General features: G+C 44.4%; 2 protein-coding genes across 2 annotated transcripts in view; both read left to right on the top strand.

The window, feature by feature from the left end:
- The window catches only part of tas1r3 (taste receptor, type 1, member 3), a gene marked incomplete at both ends in the record, with an annotated part of 29,659 nt that extends 21,899 nt beyond the window's left edge, over nucleotides 1–7,760 (top strand). Inside the window, 7 exons of the mRNA XM_080546151.1 lie at nucleotides 1–59; nucleotides 801–1,154; nucleotides 1,464–1,877; nucleotides 5,003–5,206; nucleotides 5,351–5,471; nucleotides 5,800–6,170; nucleotides 7,149–7,760. The exon at nucleotides 1–59 is cut by the window's left edge and continues 242 nt beyond it. Of these exons, the coding sequence (XP_080402277.1) occupies nucleotides 1–59; nucleotides 801–1,154; nucleotides 1,464–1,877; nucleotides 5,003–5,206; nucleotides 5,351–5,471; nucleotides 5,800–6,170; nucleotides 7,149–7,760 (2,135 nt within the window). The remainder of the gene's footprint in view (nucleotides 60–800; nucleotides 1,155–1,463; nucleotides 1,878–5,002; nucleotides 5,207–5,350; nucleotides 5,472–5,799; nucleotides 6,171–7,148) is intronic.
- A 1,287-nt stretch (nucleotides 7,761–9,047) lies between these two features.
- The window catches only part of odad1 (outer dynein arm docking complex subunit 1), a gene marked incomplete at its 3' end in the record, with an annotated part of 20,582 nt that continues 12,129 nt past the window's right edge, over nucleotides 9,048–17,500 (top strand). The window contains exons 1-2 of the mRNA XM_080546150.1: nucleotides 9,048–9,073; nucleotides 9,841–9,915. Coding sequence (XP_080402276.1) covers nucleotides 9,849–9,915 — 67 coding nt within the window. The 5' untranslated portion in view covers nucleotides 9,048–9,073; nucleotides 9,841–9,848. The remainder of the gene's footprint in view (nucleotides 9,074–9,840; nucleotides 9,916–17,500) is intronic.

Raw genomic sequence — 17,500 nt, 5'->3', positions numbered from 1 at the left:
ACATCTCAGAGATGGTCACAGACATCGGGAAACTCTTGGGATTCTTCCTCATGCCACAAGTGAGTTTTTTTTCAAATCTATATTATATTTGTATGTGTGATTTATCCTTTATATCCTTTTTGCTCCTTCTGAGACCATGGTATTTTTTTCAAGGGTGCCCACAAAATATATACATGTCACTATTATTTACATCCGGACATAATTTCAAAGTCAAAGTCAAAGTCAGCTTTATTGTCAATCCAATATATGTACAGACATACAGAGGGCTGAAATTGCGTTTCCCTATCAACCACGGTGCATAGCAAACAATAGCAAACAAAAACAATAAATAACAATATAATACGACAAGATTAAAAATAACAATATATACAAAAAATACTAGATAAAAGATTTCAAATGTGCGGTACAATGTACAGGGGTGGAATACAATATGAACAATGACAATAGTGCAATAGTGGTAATTGGCTCAGTATAATAGAGTAAAGTGACATAAATGTATATATGTACAGGTATGCTTGTATGTATGTATACATGAAGTGAGATTGTTTTTAGTCCGGAGTCAGTGGGGGTAGAGTAGGGGGGGCGGCAAGAGAGTTCAGCTTCCTGACAGTGGGGGCAGAGTGTGGGGGGGGGGGGGGGGAGGCGGGGAGAGAGTTCAACTTCCTGACAGCCTGTAGGATAAAGCTATCCCTCAGCCTGCTTGTCCTTGCCCTTTCCCATCTTAACTGATTTGATGTACAGCAAAGAAACAACAACTCAAAAAAAAAAGTTCTCCTTCATTGCTGCACCTCTGCCCTCAGATCAGCTACGGCGCCACCAGTGATGAGTTCAGTAACAAACTCCTCTACCCGTCGTTCCTGCGCACGGTGCCCAGTGACAAGTGGCAGGCGGTGGCCATCGTGGAACTGCTCAACGACTTCGGGTGGAACTGGGTGGCCGTGGTCGGCAGCGAGGACGAGTACGGCCGCGAGGGCCAGCGGCAGTTCTCCACCGAGGCGTCGGGGACCATCTGCGTGGCGTACGAGGGACTGATCCCCATCTACACCGACCCGGTGCCGACGATCAGAGAGATCCTGCACCACATCGAAGAGGCCGAAGTGGGCGTGGTGGTGGTCTTCTCTGGCGCTGCGTCTGCTAAAGTCTTCTTTACTGAGGTCAGTGGGGGTCAGGACATCACCAGAGAACTCTCTGTGTATATACACAAAACTGTTTAAAACCATTCTTATTTTTTGGGACACTTGCCGTGACTTTTGAGTCATTTTGGGAAAGCTTTCATCCAATTTGACCATATGCCATGTAACTTATTTTGCCACGTTTGTTTATTTATTATTTTTCGGGTCACATTTACATCTATGATTCTGAGGATAGTCATTTAAGAAAAAAAAGTTTCAATAACAAGTCAACATATTTGTTTGAAAGAACGTGTCAACCTGTCACATAGACTGACAGGCTGCTGTTCCCAGGTGATCAAGAGGAACATGACAAAGGTGTGGGTGGGCAGCTCTGCCTGGGCCCTGCAGACCATGGTGGCCAACCTCCCCAACATCAACAGAGTGGGCACCATCCTGGCCTTCACAGACAGGACGCGCACGGTGGCGCTCCTCCCCAGCTACACAGAGGTCCTCTTCTCCATGCTGAGTGAACAGAGGGCCGAGCAGCCGTCCCCTGGGCCAGACTCACAGCTCAACAACCCCTGCCCGGAGTGCTGGAACCTGTCCACAGAGAACATGAGTCTAGTGACAGAACCAGTGTTGACGCGAACGGCTTTCAGTGTGTACGCTGCCGTCTACAGCGTGGCAACGGCACTGCACAACCTGCTGGGCTGTAACGCCACCGGCTGTTTGGCGGGAGCTCACAGCAAGATCTTGCCCTGGCAGGTAAGGTCCCACACCCATGTGCTGTCTAATCTGACCTCCTAACAACAACAGACTGTCTAATCTGACCGCCTAACAACAATAGGGAATACATTCCAACAGTTCATCAATCAGCACTTGTGCCCACTCTCAAAATGAGAGTGAATACCAGCAGAAGAATATAGGGGATTTTGGCAAATATATTTGGGCCGCTACCCACACGTTTAGCTGTGTTGCTCATTCTACGTATGCATGATCCTTACAAGTTGTACCTCGTTGTAAAGGTGACTAATCAGGCTTTCCAACGATATAAAATACAATACCAATTGGTATTATTAAAGGGGAGGAATAATCGACCGAAATAACGTTTCCGAACTTTTTTTTAGGAGTTTATATAAGGCACTCATTTGTGACTTAACCCTTCACTCATTTGTGATTTAACCATTCACTCATTTGTGACTTAACCATTTACTCATATGTGACTTAACCATTTACTCATTTGTGACTTAACCATTTACTAATTTGTGACTTAACCATTTACTAATTTGTGACTTAACCATTCACTCATTTGTGATTTAACCATTCATTCATTTGTGATTCAACCATTTACTCATTTGTGACTTAACCATTCACTCATTCTTGACTTAACCATTCACTCATTTGTGGATCAAATGTTTAACAAGTAGCTAATTGGACAATTCTGGGGTGCTACTAGCCGTTTATTCAGGTTTTATTCAGTATTTTCTTATTCTCATGTAATTAATCAGTAGTAGTAATAGCTGGTCAGGTAGATGTGATTAGAGAAACCCTCCAATCACTGGCTCACATCTGGGGACTGAACCATCAACCATGCTAAATAACATTGGGGTGTCTTGAGTAAGTAAGTAAGTAAAGCTTTATTTATATAGCACCTTTCATACAAGAAATGCAGCTCAAAGTGCTTTACAACAGGAATAAGAACATAAAGTGAATATAAAAACATATATAAAAACATATACATGCATAGAATGAATATAAAAGCAGGGGAAAACAGTAAAAAGAAAAGGTAAAGATATAACTTTCCATATCCCTTTCATCTCCCTACCTTACACAGTCTTTCTGTACTTCCCACTGGCTTTCCACCAGCACCACAAACATCAGTTTTTGGAAAAGGTCTGTCTCAGTCTCTGTGTATGTTCTCAGTCTCTGTGTACGTTCTCAGTCTCTGTGTACGTTCTCAGTCTCTGTGTACGTTCCCAGTCTCTGTGTACGTTCTCAGTCTCTGTGTACGTTCTCAGTCTCTGTGTACGTTCTCAGTCTCTGTGTACGTTCCCAGTCTCTGTGTACGTTCTCAGTCTCTGTGGACGTTCTCAGTCTCTGTGTACGTTCTCAGTCTCTGTGTACGTTCTCAGTCTCTGTGTACGTTCCCAGTCTCTGTGTACGTTCTCAGTCTCTGTGTACGTTCTCAGACGTTCTCAGTCTCTGTGTACGTTCTCAGACGTTCTCAGTCTCTGTGTACGTTCTCAGTCTCTGTGTACGTTCTCAGTCTCTGTGTACGTTCCCAGTCTCTGTGTACGTTCTCAGTCTCTGTGTACGTTCTCAGTCTCTGTGTACGTTCTCAGTCTCTGTGTACGTTCCCAGTCTCTGTGTACGTTCTCAGTCTCTGTGGACGTTCTCAGTCTCTGTGTACGTTCTCAGTCTCTGTGTACGTTCCCAGTCTCTGTGTACGTTCTCAGTCTCTGTGTACGTTCTCAGACGTTCTCAGTCTCTGTGTACGTTCTCAGACGTTCTCAGTCTCTGTGTACGTTCTCAGACGTTCTCAGTCTCTGTGTACGTTCTCAGTCTCTGTGTACGTTCTCAGTCTCTGTATACGTTCTCAGTCTCTGTGTACGTTCCCAGTCTCTGTGTACGTTCTCAGTCTCTGTGTACGTTCCCAGTCTCTGTGTACGTTCTCAGTCTCTGTGTACGTTCTCAGACGTTCTCAGTCTCTGTGTACGTTCTCAGTCTCTGTGTACGTTCTCAGTCTCTGTGTACGTTCTCAGTCTCTGTGTACGTTCTCAGTCTCTGTGTACGTTCCCAGTCTCTGTGTACGTTCTCAGTCTCTGCTAGACCTTGCACCAAAAATCCAACTACTCAGTAACAACGTTACAGTTTCTTTCTTTTGCACACCTCTTTCAACTTGTTACGATGAGCTAATGTATTTGGACCCAGGTGCAGAGCAGAACAGAGTAGACAGATGCAGGAGTATGATTCAAAAATACTCTGTGTTTGAGCAAACGGGAATAATAATAACCGCACAGTAAGCGATGCAACAAAAGAGGAGAAAGCAAGTCTCAGATGAATGCTTAAATAATAACAAGAAACAAAACAACAAAACAAAAGGGCAGATGGCTTTAGTCTCCCAAAAACGCCGTCAATAGAACATGGCAAGGCAAGGTACTTACAATAGTCATTCGATACTTATTTCCTAAGCAGGCGAGGAACGATAAGGCTACGAAGGCACGCACACACACAACTAACGCAACGTATAGTGAACAACCGACAACGAGAGAAGACACAGAGGGATATAAATAGCCTAAGCCAAAACAAAACACACCAGGTAACAATCACAGTAATTAGGACAGACAAAAATACATACATAAAGACCAGAGGACGCCAAAGGGTCCATCAACAATTAGAGTGACCCCCCAAACCTTACACAACTGGTCAGTCTGTGTACGTGAATATAAGAGCAGGGGAAAACAGTAAAAAGAAAATGTAAAGAAAATACAATAAAAATAAATTTAAAAAAGGGCTAGTTGATAAAACATTTAAAGTGCAGTAGCTGGCAAATGAGCAGTAGGCAGAAGCAGATAAGCTAGTTGAAGGCTATATTGAAGAAGTGCATTTTTAGCTTTCTTTTAAAAATAATTAGTGTGCTGGCTTCCCTGATCTCTAAAGGTAATGTGTTCCAAAGCTTTGGGGCATAGTTGGCAAAGGCTGCGCTCCCGATCTTCTTCTGACTGTTGCTGGGAACCTCTAATAAACCTGTGATAGATGATCTTAGTGTTCTTGAGGGTACATAATTGGCAAGGGAATTAGCAATGTGTTGAGGAGTTGGTGCCTAAAGCGTGTGTAGCGTGTGTTCCCTATACTAAAGTGTTACCGGAACATTCTCTTTCTCCTTGCAGCTCTTGAAGGAGCTGAAGAATGTTTCCTTGCCCCTACTAGGAGGTCATTTTGAGTTTGACAGTGATGGGAACCCCTCCATCGGCTACAACATACTAGAGTGGATTTTCGTAGATAACGGTGTGGAATTCCGAGATGTCGGCATCTTTTCTAAAACCCTGACGATTAACAAGACCGCCATCAAATGGTACACAAACGACTCTCAGGTAATCAAATCAAACTTTCCAAAAATTGGCTTTTACTTTCGTTCATTAGCTTTTAGCTATTAGCTTTACCTCAATCTCAAGTTTTCAATTGTTCATGTTTACCTAAATACAGTCGACCTTTGACCCACTCAACCTCTGTTGCAGGTCCCCACATCTACCTGCTCTGCTGACTGTAGGACAGGACAGATTCGCAGAGTCAAAGGCTTTCATTCTTGCTGTTATGACTGTATTGACTGTTTAGAGGGTTACTTCCAGAAAAGCGAAGGTGGGTGATTACCTTTAACTGTTATTTTGGCGTTACACCTGTACCATCTTAAAAAACTCTTGAAACAAAGAGTTTTAATCCAGTCTACGCATTACATGTAGCCTACATTTAAGTCATTTAGCCTACATTTAAGTCAGACGCTTTTATCCAAAGAGACTTACAATAAGTAAATGTATCTAAGTAAGTGAACTACACATCAGTAAAACCTTCAGTTAAGAACAAGTGCGATTGACAGTCACAATGCTAGAGAAAGCATGCAACACATTTTCGAGTTCCATTACTCTAACATTCCAACTCTCTCTCTGTCTGTCTCTGTTCTGACTCATAGCGGACATACAGTGCACAAAGTGCCCAGAGGGTCAGTGGTCCCTGATCCGGAGCACAAGCTGCCACCATCCTACCTTTGACTACCTGGGCTGGGGTCGGCCTGTGTCCATGGGGCTGCTGCTGGCCATGCTGGTGGTGCTGGGGGGTCAGGGCGCCGTGGGGGTCTTGTTCCTGAGGCACCTGGGGACCCCCCTGGTGAAGGCCTCAGGAGGAGCTCTGGGGGGTCTGGCTCTGGTCAGCCTGATGGGGGCGTGTCTCTCCCTGCTGATGTTCCTGGGGCAGCCGGGGGACGTGGTGTGTCACATGCAGCTGCCCCTCAACTCTCTCTTCCACACAGTCGCCCTGTCGGCCATCTTAGCCTCCTCGCTGCAGGTGAGGCAGAGACCTGCCAGGGGAGGCGGGTGGAGGAGAGCTTGCTTGTTAAGGCCAACCTAAAGTGTTTTTTAGGGTATTAAAAACCTTATTTGTGGGGCGCTCAGGTGGCGTAGTGGGCTAAGCGTCGACCATGTTCGATTCCGGCCGGGGACATATCCTGCATGTCATCCCTCCTCTCTCTCTCACCCATCCTTCCTGTCAATTCTCAACTATCTCTATCACAATAAAAATGAAAATATGAGTGGGACTGCCCCACTCAGAAAAAAAAATAATAATAATAAAAAAAACGTATTTGTTAAGGAAGGCCTTATTTGTTAAGGCAACCCTAAAGTGGATTTAGGGTATTAGAACCTTGTTGCGCCGATGGGATTGGATTCTTATTATGTTGTTAAATGTTTATATCTATGTACTATTCTTGCCATTTTTATTTTATTTTATTACTATCTTTCTTTTTCTGTATTTCTTTTAATGCTATATGTAAAGCACTTTGAATTGCCCGTTGTATGAAATGTGCTATAAACTTGCCTTGCCTTTGAGGTAGAAATCAGAGGACGGGCTCATTGTAATGCATGGAATGGAGTAAGGAACGGTGCTAAACACAAGTGTGTTTGGTTCCATTCCGAATTCCATCCCATGCATTACAATGAGCCCGTCCTCTGATTTCTATCTCCACCACCCCTGAGACAAGTACACAATGCCTGGACAACATTGATAAAGATAAACACATTTCCTTCAAATTATCTTTGTTCTGTATAGGCTAATAATTTGAGAAAGATAAAAATACAATTCTAAATTGTATATAGATAACACATAAAACACAGGAAATAACTCATTTCCTTTTCCAAGTCCTTATGAAAGAGAACATTTGTATGAATATCAATACGAAGAAGGACATGTGTCCACCATCACATTTATCACATTCTCCCTCCCTCCCTCCCTCCCTCCCTCCCTCCCTCCCTCCATCTCCATCCACAGATTCTGTACGTGACAGAGTTCCCCCAGAAGGCTGCCTCTCACCTGGATGCGATGAGAGGTTACGGGGGCTGGCTGGTGGTGCTGGGCTGCTGTATTGTGCAGGCAGCGTTCTGTGGCTGGTTCATACTGAAGTCGCCCTCTCTAACCAAGTACCTGGCCGACATGGACGTGAACTTCTTGAGAAAGTTCCTGGTATGCCCCGTGGAGCCCGTCTTAGGTTTTGGCATAATGCAAGGCTTCAACGGCCTCCTCGCCCTCGTCTCGTTCATGTGCACTTTCATGGCCGTGAAGCCCGCCCGAGAGTACAACCTGGCCAGAGATATCACCTTCTCCACCCTGCTCTACTGTGTGGCTTGGGTGGTCTTCATACCCATCTACACAGGTCTCTCTGAAAAGAACCGGTCCATTATTCACGTGTTAATCAGTTTGCTGAGCATTGTAGGGTTAATTGCGGCCTATTTCTTTCCAAAGTGTTATTTGCTGTTGAAGAAACCGGACCTGAACAAAGCAGAGCACTTTAGGACCTTCCTGGAGGGTTCCGCTGAACCTCCTCTGGAGGAGAAACCGTCACCAGACCAGACGCCACAAGAACAGACTACTGCAGTGTCCTGAATGGTGTTCTTTTATGTGAAAAGGCTTGTTTCTCCTGAGACACCTACTTCCCCCCTGTACTGTTTCTCCTGTGTCATTAAAATATATATATACCGGTATATATCTTCCTTCTTCTAGCACGACGACTGCCAATGGCCCCAGGTGTGAGCATAGATGACTTTTTCCTGCTGTGACTAGTGGATAGATGATTCACTTACTTAGTCAAATATATTGATTGTAACTAAGTTGCTTTAGAATAAGGCGACTGCTAAATGCCAAAAATGTAAATGTAATGTAAAATGCTTATTTTAAATGAAAATTTCAAATGTAGAGAATACAATTCAAAAACATTAAAAAGATAAATAAATTTGATTTGAAACAGTATTTCACACACCACCCAACACATTGTTTATTTTATTTCACCCTTATTTTACCAGGAAAGTTGACTGAGAACATACAGCGTTCTCATTATGCACCTGGGGAATAGTTGCAGTGGAGAGGAGGTGGGGGTGAATGAGCCAGTGGAAAGGAGGATAAGGTGGCAATGGCAGTATGAGGGCCAGACTGGGAGTTTAGCCAGGACACAGGCGCTAACATGCCTAGTCTTGTGTTAGGTGCCTTGGGATCTTTAACAACTCGGGAGTTGGGACCTCAGTTTAATGCCTCTTGATGTCTCATCTGATGGATGCTTTCTCTGTCAGGCAGTGCCTTGGGTCTCTGTCAGGCAGTAGCCTATCTACCCTGGTGCCTTGGGTCTCTGTCAGGCAGTAGCCTATCTACCCTGGTGCCTTGGGTCTCTGTCAGGCAGTAGCCTATCTACCCTGGTGCATTGGGGTCCCTAGACCTGAGTGAGGAGTGCCACCGACTAGTCCTCTAACACCACTTCCAGTAGCCTATTTTTCCCCCCCATCCAGGGACTAACCAAGGCATACCCTGCTTAGCTTCCCAGACAGGCCAGCAAAGGGTGCAGCATATTCATTACAATAAAACATCTGCTATCAATGAGCTGCTTACCTGTGTGAGTACCATCTGGTTTCATCCATCGATGATCATGCATTCGATTTGAACACGTTTGCAGTTGCTTCATGTCTCTCTACTGCCCCCTCGTGTCTGGTTCATGTCTCTCTACTGCCCCCTCTCGTCTGGTTCATGTCTCTCTACTGCCCCCTCGTGTCTGGTGGCTCGTTTCTTAATCTCCACTTGGAGACGGTTGCTAACAACTGATCTGGAGCGAGGACAACTGAGATCAGACGTGTGGAACTAAAAAGTGTCAATATTGAACGTGCGAGCTACTGTAGTGAGATATTGCGCTGAATGTATCGAGTCCCGTACAGGTAATCGTCACTTTGGATTACTTTTGCTGTGTGTTTTTTGGTCAGTGTTCATAGTTCGTGACGTTAGAATTATACGGTTCTATCTCCATTTTTGTCAAAATTTAGTTTTTTACATAATCTGATCCATTAGGTGTTTATTAATGCCTGTGTGGAGTTATTTTAAAAATGTTGACATTTTTGAGTTAGTAATTCATAAAATACAAAGGTTCCATCTCACAGAACATAATGGAATGTAAAAACGTTGACGCTCAATATCTCTGAACTGCCCTGAACGGAGATAGAACCTTCTCATTCTAAACGGAGATAGAACCTTCTCATTCTAAACGGAGATAGAACCTTATCATTCTAAACGGAGATAGAACCTTATCATTCTAAACGGAGATAGAACCTTCTCATTCTAAACGGAGATAGAACCTTATCATTCTAAACGGAGATAGAACCTTATCATTCTAAACGGAGATAGAACCTTATCATTCTAAACGGAGATAGAACCTTATCATTCTAAAAACGGAGATAGAACCTTATCATTCTAAGCTCACAAGTTGTTCTCATGTTGCAACGTGCAGATAGTCCATGCAATACTCCAGAACGAGCATATCCCTTGAGAACATGACTGGTTGGCCTGCATTTAATATCATTAAATCATGATTGAATTCACGAATTCATACTCTCAATTGGCTACCTAGAAAAAAGAGGAATCCATCTCTAAGTCTCCAAAGTGCTTATAAATAACCTTTTTAACGTTTCTTGGTCATCTGTTTCCTCAGGTTAAAGCATGCCTCGTGGAAGGTCAGCCACTAGTGTCCGGTCTGACGGCAGTGACCTGGATATTGATGGCATAGGTAAGGGTGTTGTATATTAATTAATATCATTATTATTATTATTATTATTATTATTATTATTATTATTACTACATATGTAAAGCGCTTTTCATTATACAAGAATGATGTCAAAGGGCATAAAATAAAAGGTAAATAATATTAATGAATATACAATAAAACAATTATGCTCGTTCATTGATTCACCAACTTAAGGCCCTTGCACACCAACGCGTTTTTTACGCGCGTTTTTTACGATTGCTAACTCACCATGTTCAATACTGAAACCACAGTTTCACAACTCTTCATACAGTCTGCATTCGTAACACTCATGTTGGCCAATCACTTCAGTCATGTCTCAAAAGAAGCTCGTTCAACCACACACTGTCAACAATGTTCACTCAGAAACATACACTGTCATTCATAACATTCTGACTTACAAAACACTAACAACAGGGAGCATTACATAGTTTGAATGATTTTCACAAGAATGAATATTTCATTATAAAAATGGTTTGATTTATAGTATTCATAGACAGAATAGTTGACTGTACAACTGTAAAGTATTAGGCAACAAGAATGAATCAGAAATGCCACAATTTGCTTCTATCCTTTACAGTATTCTATCTTTTGCTTCTATCCTTTATGTTTTATCCTTTTTTTCAGTATCTTTGCAGAAAGTAAGTTACGGTACATTTACTTCAAAGTACACTACATTTACTTGTGTAAAATGAAAAGTGAAAAATAAAGTGGAAGATGCAAAGTTCAAATACTGTAAAAAAATAAAAACAGAAATTCCAGGGCTACAATACAATAGCAATCACACAAAAAATGTCTTTTTTTTCAGTATCTTTGCAGAAAGTAAGTAAGTCACTTACAAATTACAGTTTACTTGTAATGAAAAGTGAAAAATAAAAAGTTCAAACACACAACAAAAAATAAATTCCAGGGCAATACAATACAACAATACTATACAATAGAAATTACAAATGTCTCACTCCTGAGGGTTCTGGTCCACCCTCTGGTCTGCATCTGGCCACAGATTCTCATCGACATCACATATAATGTGTTCCCTGGCAATACATCTAGGGAAGTACCTCCTGGAATGTCGGATCCACCCCTGGCAGTCTTGAGGAGTCGTATCCTCACACCCTGCATTCATGGCATCCAGTAATCCCATCTGGTCATGAGGATGGTGGTCATAAACTCTCCACCTCCACGCAGAGAAAAACTCCTCGATGGGGTTTAGGAAGGGGGAGTATGGAGGCAGGTATTTCACAATCATCCTGGGATGAGCAGCAAACCAGAGTGTGACTGCAGCAGAGCGGTGGAAGGCCACATTATCCCACACAATTACAAAGGTAGGGTTTGCTGCTCCCTCCTCTGCCGGCACAAGTAGTCTGTGTAAGTCTTCCAGAAAGGCAATGAGCCTCTCTGTGTTGTATGGGCCAATCAGTGGTGAGTGTAGAAGGACACCTTCATTAGACAGTGCTGCACACATTGTGATGTTGGCTCCCCTCTGGCCTGGGGCGTCCATGGTTGCCCTCTGTCCAATGATATTCCTCCCTCTGCGACGTGTTTTTGCCAGGTTGAAGCCAGCTTCGTCCACATAGATGAAGGTGTGCGGTGTTGGCCTGGCTTCCATCTCCCTTACACTCTGAAATACAGAAGATGTTACGTTACATTATGCATAGCTAGCGGTGTATGTATACCTTGTTTGGTTATTGAGCAGCCATCTTACTGTACCTGGACATATTGATACCGTAGATCTTTCACACGTACACTGTTCCTCTCAAACGGTACAGTGTACAACTGTTTCATTCTGATATGATGTTTGGACAACACCCTGGAAATTGTTGTTATGCTGATTGTATGCACGTTTGGAAATGTGTTGTTGTCTGCAATCACTCTTTCACTGATGTCCCTAAGTTGTATGGCATTATTTTCTATCACCATATCAACAACAGCAGTTTCCTGGGCATCAGTCAATATTCTGCCTCTTCCTCCTGAGTGAGGCAACCTTTGGACCCTAGTGTAAAACACAAAACAATATCAATATATTTCAAAATGTCATGTAACAATGTCAATATATTGTATAGCCCTAGTACTGTAACGTGTCATTCAATTATCGTTGAAGGATGCACATCTCACCTGTTGCTTTCCCGAAAGATACGTATTATTGATGCAACTGTTGTGCGCTCCAGATTTGGTTGCACCCTCAACCCTGCCTCTCTCAAAGAGAGACCATGGTTGACGACATGGTCAATAATTGTGGCCCTAATCTCATCAGAGACCTGTATTCTTGGTCTTCCTCTCCCTGGTTGTCTTCCACCTCTTTTCCCTGGTTGTCCTCCATCTCCTCTCCCCGGTTGTCCTCCATCTCCTCTCCCTGGTTGTCCTCCACGCATTCTCACTGTCAGCTGTTGAAAAATATAGATATAAACTTGACTGGTGGATAGTCCAAATCACTGTGGGTAGTCCAGTTAGAACTATGATGTCCTTTTATGCGTAGATACAATAACCAGGCCAGGTTACTATCAAAGGCTTTAATGAATGCATGAACTTGTGGTTCTGCAAAGACAACAGAATGCAACTGTAAGAACATTACACAGACTCCACTGAACATACATATATACACATATACCTATGCCACATGCTATCTACCCTATAACACATATACATATATATATATACATATACATACTCACAGCACATCAAACATACACCTAGCATACATACAGCATATGGGCAGTAGTGTGCACGCGCCAGTCATAACATCACGCAATCTCCCCAACCGACAAACATTCAACATCTAATACACATTTATCTACCTCACAGAACTACTCTCAATGCTGAGGAAACACGGAGGATTACTCACTTTATCGTGGACGCACAACTCACGATACATAACAATCTTAACTGAACTCTAATGGGTTAACTAAACTAAGAGGTATTCGCAACTTTCTCGTAATCCCTGCTCAACTGCTCAACCTGCCAGTATTCTTCTCTCGCTCGTAATTCCTAGAGCCCGCCTCTGCTGGCCAGTGATTGGCCGCTTTGACCACTCAGTCCTCCAAAGCCTTTTTAACAGCCGCCCCTAAATTCACAGAGCGAATTTGAACATCCGAAAAGGCCAGAGGGTCTGAGAAGCCGGCAGTTTCATCCAACACTCTAACCCCATGTCCTCAGACATCAATGGAAATTCCTGCTAAAATAAAAGTTTTTTTTAAAACACACAAAAGCCCACTGAATTACCTCCTCCACCGAAGCCTCCTCTTCCGCCTCCTCTTCCACCTCCATCTTCACCATCTGAAACCAGGAAATCACGTTTGAGATCACACCCATCAGCAACTCAACTAGTACATTCTTATGAGCATAGTTGGTGTTCATCTTCACAGATTAACCAAGCATCTGCGTGTGCCTGTATCAGGTGTGTAAGCAGCGACGATCACTCTTCTTCAGGAAGGGCAGGGAGGCTGATGATTTCCATTTCTGACGGGCCTGGAGTCCTGGAAGGTAGTGCCTGAGAAAGTGTTTCCAAAAGTGGTCAGCCAATGTCTGGCTATATCGCCATCTTCTGCGACCTAGGGTCTTGGGACCCTCATAAACGACCTGAGGTAGGGATGCATCCCGCCGCCCCATGCGGAGACAGTGGGGGGTGATGGGATCAGGGTCCGCCACGTCTGATGCGAGGTCGCTGCTGCGGCGGAGACGTCCACCCACTCTGATGAGTACTGTAACCTCGTCAAGCTCTGGGGCAAGTGCCATGAGGCGGCTGGATTTTGCCACCGGTTTACTGGCCTTCAGCTGGGCTACCTCATCAGCAAAGGAGTCTCTCTGTGCCTGTTGCAGGGCTTCCAGTTCGGCAACAGCGTAGGTGTCAGCTGTCAGGGAAGTTGACGGGTCCACCGCCCCATGAAGCTGGCGGGCAATGACTTCCAGGTAGTCACGCAGGGTCTGTTGTTGCTGTAGATCTGACAGCGATGAAACTGAGATTGTCAGCACAGCATCAGCAGGTCTCATCTCGTGGTCGGGCTCGTTGCCGGGTGAACCCGGCTTCTCAGGCCACGCTGTTGGTGGCAGTTTCAGGAATGCTGGGCCATGGGTCCACCTGCAGCCATCACTCAGGTCTTTGTGGGCGAGTCTTCGCGTGAGGTCGTCAGCTGGATTGACTCTTGATGGCACGTATCGCCATGTGGCAGACCCTGTTAGTCCTTGAATCTCCGCCACTCGAGTGTCCACAAAAACTTTGTAGCGACACGATTCTGACAGCACAGCCAGAAGTGAGGGGCCTAAGGCAGGGCCTGGAAGTAGGAGCTCGTTGGGGTTGTGGCCTTGGTATGGAAAGGAGCAATTATACACCACCTGGTTCTTTCCATTGTGTTGGACTATATGGTGTGGTGTATACCATGCCTCTTCTGTCTTCTGATGTGGCTCCAATTTCACAGCGTAGCCTGCTTCTTCTAGTGTGTGAATCTCTGCCGGGTAAGTAGCGGTTTGTTCCGGATCCTTAGCCAACTGTTTCTCAATTCCCCTCAGCTGCGGGAGCACAGCTTCCGGTGAGGCATGTAGCTGTGGCATGGTTTTGACTCGAAGTAGGGGTGTGGCGTGGCGCTCAAGGCCATTGACGTTCACTCTCACCGTCTGCTCTTGAAGGAGGTGCACGGCCTCCTGGTCTTGATGCGATCTCACAGCCAACTTCTCACTACGATACGGCAGCACGTCCGTCTGCCGCAACTTCTCCACGTGAGGGGACGGGTCTGTCGGGGATGCTGTGGATGTGAAGAGACACTGTGGCTGGTCACGATCAAGCTTGATGTCTTGAGCTGGGCCTTGCAGAGTCCATCCCAGCCGTGTTTTCACCGCAGCTGGTCCACCAGGCGGGCCCAATCTAACAGGCTCTATGGGGGTGATGAGGTGGGTGTAGTCAGAGCCGATCAGCAACACTGGATGAACTCTATTCAGTGGCTGGAGAGGTAACCAGTAGGGATGCTCCGATCTGGATTTTTGGGGCCGATACCGATCACCGATTTTTTTCCTCAAGATCAACCGATACCGATACCGATACCGATAATTTTTTAAATACATAACTGTAGGCCTACTGACTGGATAGCCTACATATTTTTTGCTTTTTAGACAAAAGTTTTGATCCATTAGGCACCAAGCAAACGCAGACCCATTTTTATGGCATAGTAAAGGTCTGGCCTATCACCCAGTTAGGGCCTCTCCCTGGAGTATGTGATGTGCTGTATAGTTCCATATTCCCCCTGCGTGTTGGTCGCACGGCAGCGGAGACGGTCGCTGATAATTAAGACCAGCAGTAGAATTTTGCCGATAGACATATTTAGGGCTGCAACTAACGATTATTTTGGTAGTCGACTAATCTGTCGATTATTTTTTCGGTTAGTCGTGTGGCATTTCGCTGCGCGTAAATGGCGACGCAGAAGCATAAATCCGGCTTAACTAGCTATCTAACCTAACGTTACGCCAAGCTACAGCTGCTCACAGAGCTAGTTGACTGGCTAGCTAGCATTGCTGGCTAGACTACAGACAGCTCACGTTAGTAGGCTACGCTTGGCGCTGTTTATCTTACAGACAGCTCGCTGGTGGACTCAACATAATTGAAATAGCATTCACTTATCAAGCATCATTCATGATCATCCACCATGACTACCTGGTATTTTAATAGCGACCACCCCTCACTTCATTTCATCTCGCGTTCTCCTGGCTTCAACATGGAAAACCCCTGCTACGTAACGTTACATACAAGCGCCTCTGTCTGTCACATGCGCACAGGGCAAATAAATTAATAGCACAAACGCTCATAGCATGTACAGCCCTGTCCATGAGACGTTGTTTTCCAACATGTAACAGTAAAGCTAACATAAACATTACGACCCTAACAATATAACGTTAGCCAGTTGGCTAACAACGTTAGCTAAAACTTACCCAGCTGATTCTTGCATGGCTCCCTAAAAAAAAAAAAACTTTTTTATGCGATTAGTCGACAACAACATTTCACGTCGACGAATTTTCGTTGTCGGTTAGTCGTGACTAGTCGACTAATAGTTGCAGCCCTAGACATATTACACAAAACACAAAACGAACAAAAAAAATAGAAATCCAAATGTCCCGCTAAATTCGGACCAATCACAAAACTGTTTTGAAAAGCGCGTCGCCGCGCGCCTGTTTGAGAGCGATTCAGTCTCGATTGCAGTGCGAACACAAACGACGAGGTTAATTGCAATTTGCAACATTGTAACATATTGTAACTAACTACCGCTAAATCGTAACGAAATGTTGGTCTGGAAGCGGCCTAAATCTAGCTTCAATCTGCTTTTTTTCTGTTCTCCGGTCATAATAACTCGCTGCCTTTCTGCGCAGCCAGAATCAAAGTGGACTGTCTGAATAATTTGGTGGCGGAGGAAATTCTTTGGTGGCGGCCCGCCACGAATAAATGCATATAGAGGAAACACTGGGTTGCAGACCTGGATGGGGCTCTCATATTTGACACCAGGCTCTGGTACTGTTGCTGGAGCTCTTTGTTCTGTTGCTTAATTTCTTTCAGGGCAGTAACAAGTCCCAATACCTGTATAGTCTGGTCCCACTCCTTTGTCAGCTGGTCCCACTCCTTTGACATTTCTCTCTGGTCTGGTGCATTGCCTTGGCTGATCGGCGATGCGGCCCTGGAGTGGAGGGGCCCTACCTCTATAGTATGGAGCCGCCTCTGGGACCCTGGTCCGCTTAGGTTGTAGTCCGACAGGTGGGAGGGAACTATTCCCCTTCTTCTGGGTCGGGTGACCATCTCATCTGGTTTGGGGTGTTGCATCTTTCACAGCAATTTGCCTATCCGGCTCGAAGGACCATTGAAAAATATAGATATAAACTTGACTGGTGGATAGTCCAAATCACTGTGGGTAGTCCAGTTAGAACTATGATGTCCCTTTATGCGTAGATACAATAACCAGGCCAGGTTACTATCAAAGGCTTTAATGAATGCGTGAACTTGTGGTTTTGCAAAGACAACAGAATGCAACTGTAAGAACATTACACAGACTCCACTGAACATACATATATACATATATACCTATGCCACATGCTATCTACCCTATAACACCTATAAGACCTAGGTTCTGGGCCCTGGACAGTCTGGACGGATTGATGGCAGCTGCTGGATTGAAAATCAGGTGTAGTGCTGAGGCACAAATGTGAACATTTCAAGCCTGCAAACTGAGACACTTTAAATGAATGTGCAATAACACTATGTGCAATATGACAACCCTAGGGTACATAAGGTTGCAGAGAAATAGGAAATGTTAGAATAGGTATAGCATAGCATAGAGTACAGCACAGTGTTTTATTTGTACAGTATAGTATAGTGGATAGTGTACATAGCCTTTATTTATGTAAACCAGCTCCTTTCCCTTCTTGCTTTTTGTTTTGTTTTGTTTTTTCTTTCCTAGCACCAGGGGAGCCACCCCTCCCAAATGTCGTTGTTTGGTACCTGTACTATATCAATGACAATAAAGACCATTCATTCATTCATTCATATACATATACATACTCACAGCACATCAAACATACACCTAGCATACGTACAGCATATGGG

The sequence above is a fragment of the Nansenia antarctica genome, assembly GCF_963989245.1.
Source record: "Nansenia antarctica genome assembly, chromosome: 15".
NCBI lineage: Eukaryota > Metazoa > Chordata > Actinopteri > Argentiniformes > Microstomatidae > Nansenia > Nansenia antarctica.
The sequence above is the reverse complement of the archived record's forward strand: the minus strand, read 5'-3'. Positions and strand labels throughout refer to the sequence as shown.